This window comes from Monopterus albus, unplaced genomic scaffold (genome assembly GCF_001952655.1).
Source record: "Monopterus albus unplaced genomic scaffold, M_albus_1.0 scaffold217.1, whole genome shotgun sequence".
In the NCBI taxonomy this organism is placed as follows: domain Eukaryota; kingdom Metazoa; phylum Chordata; class Actinopteri; order Synbranchiformes; family Synbranchidae; genus Monopterus; species Monopterus albus.
This window is the reverse complement of record NW_018128097.1, coordinates 261,750-278,919: the sequence shown is the minus strand read 5'-3', so window position 1 is coordinate 278,919 and position 17,170 is coordinate 261,750. Positions and strand designations below refer to the sequence as shown.

Genomic DNA, 17,170 nt, shown 5'->3' with positions numbered 1-17,170 from the left:
TGACTCTAGGTGTGAGACTATGTGATTAAAACATTACATGTAGACATCCACAATTTTTTAACACATTACAATAACTCACAGACATACAACATTTAATATGTACAAATTTTTTACCGGCTTCTTATATCAATGTCAAATAGCAAAACTAACTACTTTAATTCATCTGGAAAGTTTCTACATTCAAGTTAATTGTAAATTCAACTTATAAGTTCAACCCAAAATTTTCTAAAGGACCTGTTGCAACCCCAATCTATTTTATTCAGGACTTGATACCTGAAAAGGAAGACCTAAGACACTTTTATCAAGACTTTATACTTGATCGGACTTTGAACCTCATCCCTATTTTACCAGCTGGACGGAATTCCGACTTAACACTTTTATCAAGACTTTATACTTGATCGGACTTTGAACCTCATCCCTATTAATTAAACAACTTTTATTGCTTTATCCGAAAGTCGAATTTACTGACGTCTGTCAAATAATGATACTACTTAATTTAGAGTATTCAATGTGCAGAACTTTTTAATTAAAAGGTGTCTGCTTACCTCCCGTTTTTCTCTGGCCAGATGTAGTAGGATTATTTCTTCAGACGTCACAGCCAATTCCAACATCCCTCATCACGTCGGGGTCACCAAGATTGCAGCGTGTTCTTCATGAAGAATAATCGGAGTCAACAATCACCTTTCAAACATTTATTATCATAACTGAACAGACCATCGAATAAAGCAATTTACAGAGCTCTGGGTTCCATCTCTATCTGAAGCCCTAACCTCAACAGCAAAACCGTTCAATTCGTCTTCAGGACGAGAAGGAAACCTGTCCTCCTCCATTCAGTTGATTTTATACAATTTCAAATGTGCCCTTGTAGGCTGGTCCGGTCCTCTCGTGCTGTTCTATTGGTCCATCTATCCATCCGTCCTCCTCCTGCATCTTTTCTGCTCCAATGGGAAAAGCAGCTTCCTAAAGATGGAGGAAATTCTACTGAGAAGGAACACTGTCCTCCTCCATTCAGTTGATTTTATTCAATTTCAAATGTGCCCTTGTAGGCTGGTCCGGTCCTCTCATGCTGTTCTATTGGTCCATCTATTCATCAGTCCTCCTCCTGCATCTTTTCTGCTCCAATGGGAAAAGCAGCTTCCTAAAGATGGAGGAAATTCTACTGTCTGAATTCCTACACTCACTTCTGTCTTTGTTACACTATATGTGACATGGCTTCCCGTTTGGCTAATTAAACTGTCTTGCCTGTGTGTATCTGTATATTGCCCTGCCTTTGAAGTTGTCTTCCTCTTGTTGGCTTTTAGATCTAATCTCTTGTTTATTACCCTTGGTGTCCCAGTGACCAAACTTATGTGTGCTCTAAACTGAATCTTAACTATGATAGAATTACCATACGCAAACAAAGTAAACACACAGGTTGACTAATCAACAAGCATAATGTTAATCTTCTACTAATTAAGTTCTTAATTCATCAAATGTTAGAATCAACCTTAAAGTATGACTTTGTTAATAATTTTACCCAACAGCTATTTAAATGATTCTACAGTAAGTTATTGAAATAAGCAATCTGGTATAACATATGGAGTTCAGCATTTTGCCAAAGGCAAATAAACATGTGTTACATTCAGAACAGCATTACTGGTTCATTGTGGTGCTTTTTGCAGTTTTATGAGAAACTACTACAAGGTGTATAGTTTTATTTACCAGAAAAAGCAACCCTGTGCCATTTTTGATAAGGTTATTAACCTGATTACAAGCAGAATAAAAGAATAAATTTCAGTGCATGTGTTGATAGCTGAAGTGATTTAGCTTAGCCTCATTTTAGAGCATTTTATAAATGTATACTTTCTGTTATAATAACTAGTTGAACCTTTAACCCAACTTTTTATTTTGTAGGTGTCTTTAGAGCATAAGAACGTCACTGTCATATTTGACCACAACCAACAGAGCCCAGAGTCTCTGTCAGAGGCCATTGAGGACATGGGCTTTGAATCAGGTCTGTCAGAGTCCAGCACTGCCACACCAGTCTCTACAGATACCCAGCTGATCCCCACCTCAGGCCTGACATCTGCAGCCCAACAAGAGGCTTTGGAGAAGCTATCCCAGGTTCAGGGAGTGCTGGATGTCAGAGAGGGCCTGGCACATATGGGCCTAACCGTCAGCTTTGTTCCTTCCCTGACCTCTGTGCAGCAGCTGAGTGAGGTGGTAGCCAGTGTAATGCCTCTGGAGAACCACACACCCAGCAGCCCTGTTCAAAAAAGTCCAGCCTTATCTCCATCTCGCAGCACAGTAGGAGAGGTGGCACTCCTGAAGATGTGCATTGAAGGGATGACCTGTCACTCTTGCATCACTACTATTGAAGGGAAGATTGGGAAGCTGAAAGGGATTAAAAAGATCAAAGGTGATGTACTTGACCAGTTCACAAGCTTAGAGTCCTGTATTATCTCACAGAACTAGAAGTGGTGTTGTAACACAGCCAATGCACTGTTTTATAGATCACAAGTGTCTTGTAATTGTGTAGGTGAGGCTCTGTGTAGGCTCACCACTCGGTGATTGCTCAGGGAGATTTGACTATGAGTCATGAAATCCTTTCATTAATATTGTAAAGAGAGACATGTAGACTGATAGAATTGTTTGCGGAATGCACTGTGCTTACAGAATTGGCTTTGTGTATACTGTAAACTGGCTGGATATGCTGCTAGATGTACGCTGTATATTCTAGATACATTGTACCAAACAAAATTTTGCCTTAAATTTTATCCTCATTAAACAATTTCACAATGATGAAATACTTGTGTTGTGCAAATTATATATCGAATTTTTATTTAAAAGGTAAACATGAATGTTCTTCTACCACTTTTACTCATTAGTTGAAAACATCGGTGTCATATTTTAATGCACAGTCACTTCCTGTTTTTGTAAAATAATTGCTTTCTTTTTTATGTTTGTATTTTAACTTTTTCATATCTTAATTCTCTGCAGTTGTTTTAGCGTCTCAGGAAGCTACAATTGTGTACCTGCCTTACCTCATCAGTGTCCAAACAATCATGGACCAGATTGCTGTAGCTGGCTTCAAGGCTTCTGTCAAGACCAAGCCCCGCCCTCTGCAGCTGTCACCCAGCGAAATCGAACGTTTTGTTGATTCTCAAAAACCAACTGTTTCTTCATCATCAGAGACTTCTGAGGAGACAGAAGTCTTCATAGACACAACACCTGTCACACTCAGGGTGAAAGGCATGCACTGCCATTCTTGCGTGGTCAACATCCAAGACAACATCTCCATGCTGCCTGGTGTCTCCTCTGTGGAGGTCTCTTTGGAGAAGGAGATGGCCTCTATCTGCTATAATCCTCTACAGGTCACAGTGCCTCATCTGCAGCAGGCAATTGAGGCGTTGCCTCCAGGGAACTTCAAAACTCAGTCCTGGGACTCCTTTGACCCTCTCAGTCATCTATCCTCACCCACTCTCATGTTATCACCTCTGCCTACAGGATCAACCCAGGCCAAACCTGCCTCCAAACCTTGTTTTACCCAGCCTTTGGCATCTGTAGCTAACATTCACATTGAGGGCATGACATGCAATTCCTGCGTCCAATCCATAGAAAGCATGATTTCCCAAAGGAAGGGGGTGGTTTCAGCTCAGGTCTCTCTGGCTGATCACCAGGGGATCTTTGAGTATGATCCCCTATTGACCACACCGGAAGAGCTGAGGGAGGCCATAGAGGATATGGGCTTTGATGCCTTCCTACCCGGTGAGTGGATGGATGATACATTTGCTGAGTCAGCTAATTATAGTGAAATGGCTGAAGCAGTATTATTTTGATGTATTGACTAAAGAATTGCTGCCTTGGGGTGCTCCCCTACTGTTTATGTATGTCTTTCCACATGTGGTTTCTGTTAATGCAACACAGCCAGTGGGGGTACTTGAGCTCTAAATGTGAGACATCATGGGTAACTACAGTTTTTTTGTCCCTATAATAACTATAATTTGTTGTCCTTAGAGACCAATTCTCTACTGCCCACACCTGATCCCAGTCTATCAAAGTCTTTGAGTCTAGCACCTGTGAAAGATAAGGAGCTGGACAGTGACCTACACACAGAAACGTCCCAGGGACGCAACCGAGACACACGCTCAAAATGCTACATTAAGATTGGAGGGATGACCTGCACTTCCTGTGTGGCAAACATTGAGCGAAACCTTAAAAATGAACCTGGTCTGTAAAAACACAAATATTTACACATTTCAGTAAGGATTGACTGTCTAATTGCTTTAACTGGACACTAATGAGAAAATCTTGAATGTTGTGCAGGCATCTACTCTGTTCTGGTAGCGCTCATGGCCAGTAAAGCAGAGGTGCATTATAATCCTGAAGTTACTGACCCTGTGAAGATAGCTGAGTGTATAAAAGAGCTGGGGTTCACTGCCTCTGTGATGGAGAACTATGAAGGTTCAGATGGAAACCTAGAACTGGTGGTGAGTAAGCGAAAGGTTGCATTGAGATTGATTGATTGATTGATTCTTTCAAACATGCAGAACAGAACAATGACAGCAACACACACATAATTACACATATCCAACCAATGCTAATCCAAAATCAGTTTGCTTACACCTATTACATGTTTGAATGGAGTAGGAAGAAGTCAGACTTATCCAGATTATATTTGTATAGTCTTAAAAAGACAAATAGATTTAACACAGTAATAATTCAACAGGATGAACTCCACAAACATTTACATCACTAGCTGAGAAGCATGTCTCATACAAGCAGCCTCCTTTTTTAGTAGATGCAAGTATTCACATCAGTTCCTTAGTTCATACTCTCTTTAATAAATGTTTTTGTCCCTTTTTCTATTTGTGCTCCTCTCCACTTTTTATCAGGTCAGGGGAATGACGTGTGCCTCTTGTGTTCATAAAATTGAATCCAGCCTTATGAGAGAAAAGGGGATTTTATATGCCTCTGTTGCCTTGGCAACCAACAAAGCACACATTAAGTTCGACTCAGAAATCATAGGGTCACGAGACATCATTAAGCTGATCAAGGTACTCCGGCCTCTGACTGTTATTTATATATTTGTTCAGTTTGTGACATTCATGCAAGGTAGTGACATAGTGACATACTGTATTTCATATATTTGAAGTGCTGAACAACAAGGGCTTGAGGTTTGATGGGTGGTTTGACTGTTATTTGTAGGATCTGGGGTTTGAAGCATCTTTGGTAAAGAGGGATCGCACTGCCAGCCACCTGGACCACAGTAAAGAAATACGACAGTAAGTGGCTTTTTGTTTTTTGCACATTGTTTATGCTTGTTTGTCTGTTTGTCAAGCTATCCAGCCCATCCATCAGGTTTAAGTGGAGCTTGAATTTTTATTACACAAAATGTGTTTAAGTGTCGATCAGCAGTTTGTCTTATGTTACAGAAAAGAGTCTGACAGCTCCTAAAAAGGTTTTACAGCGGTAGAAACACCCCCACTTAATAATACTCAGTGAATTACAGCATCCAGATTCTCCACATAGCTTGGGCCATTACTGCCAGCGGAAATATAAATAATGCCTTGTTTAAGGCTATGGAGAGTTTCATACTAACATAGAGAACTCCAGTTGAGAATTAATGTTTTGAACCACATGTAATATTATGTGGTAGGAGGGAGGAATGTAGGGTGTTAGGGGTGTCGCTATGAGCTTGTTTTGGGCATCACCTGTTTCTAATAATACTGTATTTAGTTGCATACTGGTACAAAGGTGTACGGACATAGGTTTGTGCAGTGTTGTATACATGCAGTATTTGTGGGTCAATGCTTGATATAGTGACTTGGGATCTCTATGTACAGTTGCTTTGACCTGCAACATGGAGAGTGAGAAACTTGATTATTAATCCAGTTGATTTTGCTGTCTAAGGTGGAGAAAATCTTTCTTGGTGAGCTTGATTTTCTGCGTGCCCGTAATGGGCATGATGATCTACATGATGGTCATGGACCACCACATGAATGTTTCACATCATCACAACTTCACCATGGAGGATCGCAACCATTACCACTCCAACATGTTCCTGGAAAAACAGCTGCTTCCAGGCCTCTCCATTATGAACCTCCTCTCCTTCATCTTTTGTGTGCCTGTACAGGTAAATCAGACAGGTGAACTGAACTTCAGGAAGCATGATATAGACATCTCGGCACCATATTATTAGGTGGTGAAAGAAGCACTTATTTATGAAAGCGTAGGGAGACTGAATGAAACGTTTGTGTTTTCAAGCTTTTCTGTTTTTCCTCTCCTTAGTTGATTGGTGGTCGTTACTTCTACATTCAAGCCTATAAAGCAGTCAAACACCGATCTGCCAACATGGATGTCCTAATAGTCCTGGCTACTTCCATAGCCTTCACCTACTCAGTGGTTGTCCTGATGGTGGCCATGGTGGAGAAGGCAAAAGTCAACCCCATCACCTTCTTCGACACACCACCTATGCTCTTTGTCTTCATCGCTCTGGGACGCTGGCTGGAACAGATAGCTAAGGTTCAGCTCATCTAGTGTTAATGAAATCTTTGACTTTCATTGTATCTTATTGAAGCACTGGAATGAGCAACCTTTGTTGAATTTATTAGTTACTTTGAAATTGTTTTCTTTGTTTTCTTCTTCCATCCAGAGCAAGACATCAGAGGCTTTGTCCAAACTAATGTCTCTACAAGCCACTGAGGCCACAGTGGTTACTCTGGGCAGTGACATGTCTGTTGTCAGGTGCTCATTCTCTACACTCACCTGGTTTAGTGGAACCATTCGCATGTTTTAGATTAGTTGAAATGTCAATAGAAGGGTCTACCATAGCATAAACAAGTGGCAAGTGATTTTCAGCAGAATGACACAGATAGTTTTCACTGGGATTCAGTCTTAATGTTTAGTTTTAATTGTTAAGGTGACTGGTTGTCAATCATCATCGGACACGTTCAAAGACCTTTATCACGCTTTAAACTTAACACAACTGGTCTCCTCTTACTACACCAAATATAAAAGAAATCAGCTCTGTTGGATTTTATTTTGACAAATCGTCTTCATACATATATATATAGTGCAGTTGGATCATTGTGCAATTGCTTTTATAAAGACCATGAAAATCCCTAAAGCCAAACCACATTACATTACTAAAATACAATTTAAACACTTTACATTTTTTGCATGACATTTGCCATAGTGACTTAGAGAAAACATTTTTATTTTCTGATGTTGATGAAGCCTGGCATTTTTTTCCACTCAACCTCTACCAATCTATGTAATAAACATGTTCCATATGAAAAATGTAGAATTAAAGGGAGAAGCACCCCCCTGCTTTTCAGATGACAGTTCAGCTTGGCTCTATCAGAGAGATGCCGCTAGGACAAAAGATAGAAGGACAAAGTTTACCTTAAAATAAGAGATAAAGTCTGACATGTAATTTCAGAAATCCTGCTGAGAGAAATCTGGCTTAATAAAACTGTGCATAATTATTTTCTGTATTGAAAAATATATTTACAGAAGCAGTGTAGTGTTGTATTAATTATGATATTTACATTATTTGACATCCATATATATTGTTCAGTGAGGAGCAGGTGGATGTTGAGCTGGTGCAGAGGGGTGATGTGGTAAAAGTCGTTCCAGGAGGGAAGTTTCCAGTAGATGGGAGGGTCATTGAAGGACACTCCATGGCTGATGAGTCTCTCATCACAGGTTGGTTGCAGTTACTGAAGGACCAAGTATCGTAATTGTTGATTAATGGCATGAATGATATCAATATTGGTGGCAGTAATGTGCTAAAATGTAAATACTTGGGTGAAGTCAGCCAGTGCAAGAGATACAGTTTGTGCCTTCACTCCTGCTCCGATTGGTCCCTGAAACGTGTTATTTAGCAGTTTTCCCTTTTGCTGCAGTGTGAGATAATAAATGGATACGGAGCTTCTGGTTATGATTTCTACTCTGGTTTCTGCCAAAGCACCAGCATTTTCTCCAGATGACCTACATCTGTTTCCTGCTGCCTGTTTTCTGCTGCTACTGTGTGTTCTGACCAGCTGTTGCTTTGTGACTCCAGGTGAGGCCATGCCAGTGACTAAGAAACCCGGGAGCTCTGTGATTGCAGGCTCCATTAACCAGAATGGCTCTCTGCTTGTCAGTGCTACACATGTTGGCATGGACACAACGCTGTCTCAGATTGTCAAACTAGTGGAGGAGGCTCAAACTTCAAAGGTGAATTATGTGATTTGAGATTAGCACTGTGCCTACCTGCTATGAGAGTAATGTTGTACATGTTTGTAATTTCTGCCATTTTATTTTTAGGCTCCCATTCAGCAATATGCAGATAAAATCAGCGGCTACTTTGTACCCTTCATTGTTGGCATATCCATCCTTACACTTGTCGCCTGGATTGTCATTGGACTTGTTGACTTTCCTCTAGTGGAGAAGTACTTTCCTGTGAGTATTCTTTTCAGTCTTAATGTCTGACTGTACCAAGCTCCGCAGGATAAAAATCAAGAAATGACATCTATATTCTCCACAGGGGACTGGGGGACCCACCCCCCAATAATATTTGTCATGAGCAGTTCATGTTCTCCACTCAAAAGTGTTAAACCGACTACAAACATACTGAACTCGCCCTGCTTCATGTTGGTGTACATGTCACATCAGCTGTGCCAGGCCAGCATGTGCCAAAGTTTTTGGTCATTCTGTGCCCTAATTGCAACATGTAGGCCTATAGCTGATCGTACACAGGTAAAACAGTCTGTTTCCAAAATGCGCAAACACTCACAGGTGCAAAGTCTGTGCACCAGAGCATGTATTATGTGAGGCACACAGTCAGTATCGGAGAAAAAAGAGACAGAGGAACAGCCTACTTAGTCATCCTTTTCACAATACTTGCTCAGGTGTGAGCATATTTGGATCTACACTGGATAGGGTACTGCTTATTGAGTTAGTTTTAGAAGAGCTGATGGCCTTAACTTTAAGGGATTAGGTCTGAGCCTATACTGTAGCTGCATATTCATGTATTGGCCTCAGTCCCAGCACAAAAAAATGTGGTTATTTTCCAATATCAAATCCAATTCAATAGTTGATTAACTGCAGTAACTGTTGATTAAATTTGTATCTGACACATTGAAATAAAAGCTGGAAGAGATCTTACTTAATCTGACATATATATTTCAGCTCAAGCTACTTCATCCAAATGCTGGTGGTCCTGTTTCAAAAATAGGCCTATTTAGTTTTTAAGTTTAAATTATTGATATGGTATCAATAAAAGAATAACTGCAACAATGCAATTTCTGAATTTCTGATTTCTTTTCATTTTCTACCATTTAAAAAATTAGACCTGCCTAAGTGTCACTGCTTTGTCAGTGCATCTGATGTTGTACTTGATCACTATATAACTTTCTTTCCTTTAGTAAATGCAAAAGTGTAAATAAATTGAATCAAAAGCTAATAGCCTGATTTTCTCCCTTCAGGGCTATGACAAGAGCATTTCCAGGACTGAGGCAGTGATTCGTTTCGCCTTCCAGGCCTCCATAACTGTGTTATGCATCGCCTGTCCCTGTTCCCTTGGCTTGGCAACCCCGACAGCTGTCATGGTGGGCACGGGGGTTGGAGCCCAAAATGGTATCCTGATAAAGGGAGGAGAGCCGCTTGAGATGGCACATAAGGTGTGTTAGTGATATACTATGACCCCCCTGACACTGCATGGACATAATATGAAATGATTTCTGGTTTCCTATATTAAAAAATGACATACATCTAGATATTACCCTGATTAAATACCCTGAAAACTAAAATTTCATCCTGATAGTATTTCTTGTTGATTGTTAACATATCTTGTTTATGTGCAGGTCCAGACTGTGGTATTTGATAAGACAGGGACCATCACATATGGTGCTCCAAAGGTTGTCCAAGTCAAGCTAGTTGTGGAGGGAAACAAGATGCCTCGTTCCCGACTGCTAGCCATTGTGGGTACCGCTGAGAACAACAGTGAACACCCTCTAGGAGCAGCAATCACTAAATACTGCAAACAGGTTGGACTCTACCTCAGATTTGACCCCCACACTCCACTCACTGGAACTCTCAGGTGACCGGTCCTCTGCAGGACCTAGATTTCTAAAATGTTATCTCAAAACTGTCTGTGTGCAGGAGCTTGGCACAGAGTCTCTTGGCACATGCACAGACTTTCAGGCAGTGCCGGGCTGTGGCATCCGCTGTCAGGTCAGCAATATAGAGTCCTTGCTGAAACAGACTGATAGTGACAGCGAGGACAACAACCAGCGCAACAGCGTCCTTGTGCAGATCAGTAACACCAAGATAACCACTAGCACCCATCCACTCATCATGGACCCACAGCCACCAAGTAAGAGATGGAGTCCTAACATGTTGTTGTAGTCATTTATCCAGCAGATACGTTTAGTTGATGTTTTTCTAGATTGAATTTAAGTAATGGAGATAGTGAACTTGTGCTTCATTCATCTTTTGTTTCCTTTCTGTTGTGAATCTAACCCATGTGATCTGTGTATAGGCCTCATCCCCACAACCACCTATGTTGTCCTGATTGGCAACAGAGAGTGGATGAGCAGGTACTGCCTACAGATCAGACGTGATACAGAGGAGGCCATGACTGAGCATGAGCGCAGAGGCCGCACTGCTGTTCTAGTAGCTGTGGACAGTGAGTGATACTGTTTAATGTTACATTTAGCCTTTTAGCTGCTTGCCAGCATTTTCTGTCCAGCTGCTAAAATGATTGTGTTTTTGTTATCAAATCCTTTTATTTGTGCATAGACATGCTGTGTGCGATGATAGCCATAGCAGACGCAGTGAAACCAGAGGCTGAGCTGGCTGTGCACACTCTGACCCACATGGGTCTGGAAGTTGTGTTGATGACCGGAGACAACAGCAAGACTGCACGAGCCATTGCTGCTCAGGTATAGACTGTGTGGATAAAGAGCTGGTTGATTTGAAAAGATCAATATTTTTGAGTCACTTGCTGGGTATTGACAGTGTAACAATAAGTGGAAAATGTGTGCTTTCATACAAACCTTCATACAGTCATGGCCAAAAATATCACCACCCCTGCATTTCTGTTGGATAACACACTGCTTCTCCCAGAAAATTGTTGCAGTCACAGATTCTTTGGTATTCTCATGCTTCTTTCTTTTGTCTACAACAACACAAAAAGCAGAGGGGAAAAAAGCCAAATCTGAGCCTCTGTGACCTTCTGCTTCTCCACCAGGTGGGTATCAGGAAGGTGTTTGCGGAGGTGCTTCCTTCCCACAAGGTGGCCATGGTGGAACAGTTACAGCAGGCAGGAAAGAGAGTAGCCATGGTGGGTGATGGTGTAAACGACTCCCCTGCTCTGGCCATGGCTGACGTGGGCATCGCCATAGGAACCGGCACAGATGTTGCCATAGAGGCAGCAGATGTGGTGTTGATCAGGGTGAGATTTTGAGCTTGGAGAATTTTTTTAAGAGTCTGTCATGAATTTCTGTCCCTGTTTTGCCCATCAGCCATTTCATAAATCACAGTATATTGTGATACTGTATAATGTCATCATTGATGCCAAAAGTATAATACAGCTTAATCTGCAAATACAATATTTAGTAAATCAGTTATGTTTTAAATCCCTTACATTTATTACAAATAGCTGTTTATCTGGCATTTCCAACCTTTTCCTAGCATTGTCTTCATTTTTACTGCAGAACGACCTCCTGGATGTGGTGGGCAGTATTGACCTCTCTAAGAAGACCGTCAAGAGGATTAGGATCAACTTTGTCTTTGCTTTAGTCTACAACCTCGTTGGCATTCCAATCGCTGCTGGTAGGTGACTGCAAAAGATTTGGATCATATCAGCACACTGACAATGATCATTCAAACAACTTTGACCAGTACAGTAACATGAAATTTGTCTTGCTCACAGGTGTTTTCCTTCCCATTGGTCTGGTGTTGCAGCCATGGATGGGCTCCGCTGCAATGGCACTGTCATCTGTTTCTGTGGTTTTGTCCTCTCTTCTACTTAAATGGTAATGAGCTATTTCATGCTTTGTTGAGACAGCTTTTATCCTTGTGCTTTGTTTTTCACCTTTTTAAGTGTAGTCATCTAAAACCCTTTCCTCATCACATTCTGTATTTATCTCTGTTTTTGTAGTTACACTAAGCCCAGTGCTGAGATGCTGGAGGCTCAACTGGGGAGCAGCAGGCAGCAGGGCAGCCTGTCCAATGTCAGCGTCCACATCGGCATGGGTGAGATGCGTCGTCCCTCCCCCAGACTCAGCCTGCTGGACCGTTTTGTCAACTACAGCCGAGCCTCGATCAACTCCTTACGCTCAGACAGGCACTCGCTCAACAGCTTGGCGCTCAGTGAGCCCGATAAACATTCACTGCTGGTGGGGGAGGCGCTGGGCGAGGAGGAGTTTTGCTGAACATGGCCCAGCAAAGACTTTTGTATGCTGAAATAGACTACAGCTACATTTATTCAAGGCTAGACCACACTAAGTTTAAAGGGTTATACTAAATATTCTGTCCATCGACTGTAGGTGCCTTAGGGCAGCACTGTTGACTTGAAGAGAGCTTGTATGAACCTTGTTTCCTTTAAGCTCAACCTGCAGATCATATCCATTTCAGAACATGTTGGGTTGAGTTCCTCTTGTTCATTGACAGACTGCCTTTTGTCACTAGTTCTTGAGGTCTCTGCCCTTGGGTACACTCTTTGACCAACCCTTTGACACTTCGCTCTTCTGATGCTGTCTGTCTGCAGATGTGTGAACATTTATGAGCAGGTGTTTGCTTTTAGGAAGCAGAGCTGAGATCAGCTCTGCCATTGTGGTCATTTGCCAGTACAATCTTTAACATCTATCCAAAGACATTTTAACAGTAGTGCCCCTTGTAAGAGTTGACACTACAGTTATTTTAATATTTCTTCCTTAAATGACAAATTATTTTAACATTGTTTAAATCTAGAGTATTTATTTTATCTGTATTTATCTTTGTTTTTATTATGTCTTATGTGAAAAAATTGTTTAATCCAAATATACATTTTTATTTTCCAAAATGTGTAATTAGTGAACACAGTAAGACAAAAACTTGTTCAGTTTTGTAGTTTGCGACAAACTCATTTTTATGTAGAGCATAAATGGATTGAGGAGTAATTGTTGCTGTGATCCAAGTGTCAATTGAAAAGCCACCTTGGCAAAATCCATCACATCCCAAAGATAGCACTGTGCAGAAGTTACCTCAGACTTAATATGTACAAAGTGTGGACCGAGATGTGGTCAGCAGAGCAGAGACCTGAATAAGGCAGACTGTGCCAGGTGATGCCAGGAGTCTAGTCTGGATTCTTCTGCTTCTGTCAACCCTCTGCATCTTTGGTCATTGATACTGGGTGTGTGCCAGTGAATGTGAACATTATTCACTGCTAGGTTTAAACACAAGTTGATACATGAATGTCACTGTTTGCTTGTTGCAAAGGTGCGTGTTATAAAAAGGCCAAATTGTATCTTCACAATAGGAAATATAGTGTTACTGCTTCTAGGAGTTTCATTCAGTGATAGAGCTTTGTTTATGTATCTGCTTTTTTTTTTATACAATAATTATGATTAACGCTGGTGCGCTTGATCAAAGAAACATCTTTCTACCCAGGGTACCAGGACACAGCAGCAGGATCAGCAACTAAACACATCTGTGTCTCAACACACAAATGGATATATGAAGTAGACTGTTGCATTAAATCACACTGTATAAGTTGTCAAATTCGGACCACAGCAGTTACATCTTGCAGTAGTATCCTGTGTATCCTGTCTGTGCTTTAGATTACATTGAAGTGATTACAGAGACATTTTCTGACTCTACTTTACTATCTGCTGTGTCAAATTAGTAGAAAATCACTACAGCTAAACGTCTCCAGTGTTTGTTTCTGGTGGTTAAAAAGTCCATCAGTTTATCCTGCTGCCTCCCATGATGCATTCTGTTATGTATCTGTCACAGCTTCCTGACTGCAGTTATGCCAGTCTGTTGTTTTGTGCATTGCATTGCCATGATGTCCATCTGTGTGCAGTGCTGTAAATTAAGCAAGTTGGTGTCTGCAGTTCATAATTCCTCAGAACATTATGTGCCTTTGAATAAAATGCCTTTGTAATGTCACTTGGCTATGTCCAATTTAACCCAGAAGGTGGTGCTGTGGAGCCACGTGGTCATCGTCACAAACAACACATACAAGATTTTCATTCTCTTTATTTTATCCGGTTAGTCTAAACATTACATCACCTTAGCACCACAGAAAAATCAAACAACAATGTTGTCATCTTTTTAAAAATATTCATTTCAATTAATGCTAACTGTAAATAAATTTTCCTCGAGTTGATTTGTATCGCTTTGGCTGTACATGGGCATTTTTGGTAGAAAGAATGACTTTTCATTATATGCAGTCAGAGGTAAGTGGACGCTCAGTAATGTCTAACAGAGGGCAGGTTTAGTATTGATTGGCTTTTCTTACTCCACTGATTGGGGATCTGCTGAAAAGCACTGTAGTCAGGAAAATAAACGGGTTTTAAAAATAAGCAACATCTGAAACATTTGTTACAACGTTGTTCTTCCCTGGACTAAGACACTGAACAGCTGTAGAATGCTACATTCAGTTACCATGAACATTAGAATAACAAACTTCACGTCAAACCAGCTAGGGAACAGCTCTGACTCAGACAATCTGAAATAAAGTTAGGTTCACAGCGATATATGTAAGTAGACTTACAGTATATTAAACACTAAACACCTTACAGGAAGTTCTACTCCATGATGAGCCAAAGATGTCATGAAATCAAATCAATATTCACAAACATTTGATATATTCATATTTAAAATGTAAACATTTGCATTGCACCAAATGATTTCAATTGCTCATTGGGTCCTAAAGGTGCTTTGGAAATTTTTTAAAGTTACAAAATGAGGAGAAATTGTTCGAAGACTTATTTACGGCTGTTGAGTTTTGTTGCTTCAAGTCCATCTTTTTTTTTTTTTCATCCCTGATTTTAAAATATCCAATGATAAATCTGGCATGTTGCTGTACAGTCTCTGATATGAAACTGGCCTCCACTTTAGTGCAGTGAAATACAGTAGCTATTAATGCAGCACACAAAGGTCACCAGTTTTATTTACCAGCTGAAAAGTGTGGGAGCCTTTTGGATGAATCCAGCCTGGTACCAGGCTGATAAAACAGTGTACACCGACTGTGTCCACACTTACCAGGCATTATCATCTGAATACTCACTGCTGCTACCTGCTTTACCTGTGGTACTGTGAGCTGATGTAAAATATTTCTCTTTAACAAACGTATAATAAAACAAATCAGGAGGTTCTTGCTGTTTCTTGATTTTATCTGGGAGTTTCCACATTCCTCAAACTGTCCAGGATGGGACAATTCAGCATGAGGTTCCAGTGGATTTCAATGTGATGCTCTTTGCAATGTCCACACAGCAGTTTCAATAAACCTGGGTGACTGGATTCTTCTGTATGCCATTCATATCTTGAAAATGTCTTTGGCATTTCCCCCAGTACTAATGTTTGTAACTACCATAGACCCCAAATGCATACATCCATGTACTTTAAAACCATCACTCTGTGCAGTAATAATTAAACCTTTGAGGATGCTGCATTTACACTTTTAGTGTGGTCAAATGATGTGGTCATATTATTCTGGATTATTGAGTATTAGCGATAGAAGAGTGTATGTTTTGCTGAAATGCTTATTAACAACACCACAGTCTGTTGAGTACTACTGAATGTAGCCAAAGTGTGACTGAACCGTACAGTGCCTTCAGTAAGTATTCACTCCTCCACACCTTTGTTTTAGATTGAAATTTAAATGGACAAAATTGCCATTTTTACCCAGCAATCTATACTCAATAACCCATAAGGACAAAGTGAAAATATGGGTTTAAAAGTGTCTGCAAATGTTTTAAAAACCAAAAACTGAAATCTCTCATTTACTAAAGTTTTCAGTGGCCCTCCAACTTATGGTCAGGTGCATCCTCTTTACTTTAATTATGCTTGAGGTGTGTCTAGAACTTGACTGGAGTTCACCTGTGGTAAACCGACTTGATTGGACTTAGTTTAGAATCACACACCTGTATGTATAGTGTAAAGTCCCACAGTTTACACTGTATGTCAGGACAAAAACCAGGCCATGAAGTCTAAGGAAGTCTCTGTAGATCCCTGGGATAAACTTGTGGTGAGGCGTTGATCAGGACGAGGGTATAAAACTGGCCAGAATTGAGGGAAGGGTGATTGTAGCCAAATCCACAGAGGCCCTAGAGTAAAACCTGCTCCAGAGCTGAACTGAGACTGTGACTTCCATTCACACTGTCCAGCACAACAATGACTTGAAGCCTACAGCCAAGACATCACTGGAGTGACATAAGGACAAGTGTCTGACCTTCCTTGAGTGGCCCAGACAAAGCTCGGACTTAAACCACATAGAACACATGTGACATGAAGATTGGTTGAACTGCCCAAATCCAGGTATGTGAAGCTTGTACAGATGTACTAGGAAGACTTGAAGCTGTACTTGCTGCCAAATGGGCTTCAACAAAGTAATGAATTATGAGTCTGAATACTTCTGTAAATGAGAGATTTCAACTTTTGATTTTTAATATATTTGCAAAATGTTTTCACCTTTGTCATCAGTTACTGAGCATAGACTGATGGGCAAAATGGACATTTTATCTGTTTTACAACAAACAGTTCAAAATGTGAAGGTGCCTGAATACTCTATGGAGTCTGTGTATACAGAAGAGAAAACGTACAGTACGTGGTTAACTCCCATTCTGCTCATATGAAGAGTGGTTTGTTCATGCAGGTTTGGCAAGCAGAATAAATAGTATAATAAGCACTGTTTATATAGCACCATGTTGACCCACCAATGGCCGCCATCATCAAAGCATCACATTGAATATGATGTATCCCTGGAGAAACGGTTTTCAGAATGTCACTCATTTGGCAAAATAAACAGAATAATACCATTAATACCATTCTTTGAAGCAACACTGTTCAGAGGATGAGGTTGTAATCGTTGATCTAAAAAACATGAGTACCGATTTGGCAAATGCATGAACTGCAGAGGTCTTTGATTAATCGGATCATAATCAATTATAATGCAGGTTTAAAAAAAAAAACGAAAACTGCCTGCCAACCTTAG

General features: G+C 40.6%; 1 protein-coding gene across 4 annotated transcripts in view; it reads left to right on the top strand.

Moving 5' to 3' along the window:
- atp7a (ATPase copper transporting alpha) overlaps positions 1-17,170 on the top strand; it is a 35,342-nt gene that overhangs the window by 16,037 nt on the left and 2,135 nt on the right. For 3 of the 4 annotated variants that reach the window (XM_020619262.1, XM_020619260.1, XM_020619261.1), the window contains 21 exons: positions 1,894-2,398; positions 2,980-3,747; positions 3,997-4,209; positions 4,306-4,469; positions 4,875-5,036; positions 5,188-5,264; positions 5,893-6,115; positions 6,271-6,504; positions 6,635-6,726; positions 7,562-7,689; positions 8,048-8,202; positions 8,293-8,427; positions 9,453-9,647; positions 9,831-10,013; positions 10,129-10,342; positions 10,508-10,654; positions 10,768-10,910; positions 11,219-11,422; positions 11,685-11,802; positions 11,903-12,005; positions 12,131-17,147. In XM_020619262.1, coding sequence (XP_020474918.1) covers positions 1,894-2,398; positions 2,980-3,747; positions 3,997-4,209; positions 4,306-4,469; positions 4,875-5,036; positions 5,188-5,264; positions 5,893-6,115; positions 6,271-6,504; positions 6,635-6,726; positions 7,562-7,689; positions 8,048-8,202; positions 8,293-8,427; positions 9,453-9,647; positions 9,831-10,013; positions 10,129-10,342; positions 10,508-10,654; positions 10,768-10,910; positions 11,219-11,422; positions 11,685-11,802; positions 11,903-12,005; positions 12,131-12,404 — 4,437 coding nt within the window. In that variant the 3' untranslated portion in view covers positions 12,405-17,147. Of the gene's footprint in view, positions 1-1,893; positions 2,399-2,979; positions 3,748-3,996; positions 4,210-4,305; positions 4,470-4,874; positions 5,037-5,187; positions 5,265-5,892; positions 6,116-6,270; positions 6,505-6,634; positions 6,727-7,561; positions 7,690-8,047; positions 8,203-8,292; positions 8,428-9,452; positions 9,648-9,830; positions 10,014-10,128; positions 10,343-10,507; positions 10,655-10,767; positions 10,911-11,218; positions 11,423-11,684; positions 11,803-11,902; positions 12,006-12,130; positions 17,148-17,170 lie in introns of those variants that run through there. The other variant, XR_002276507.1, reaches the window with a different exon arrangement.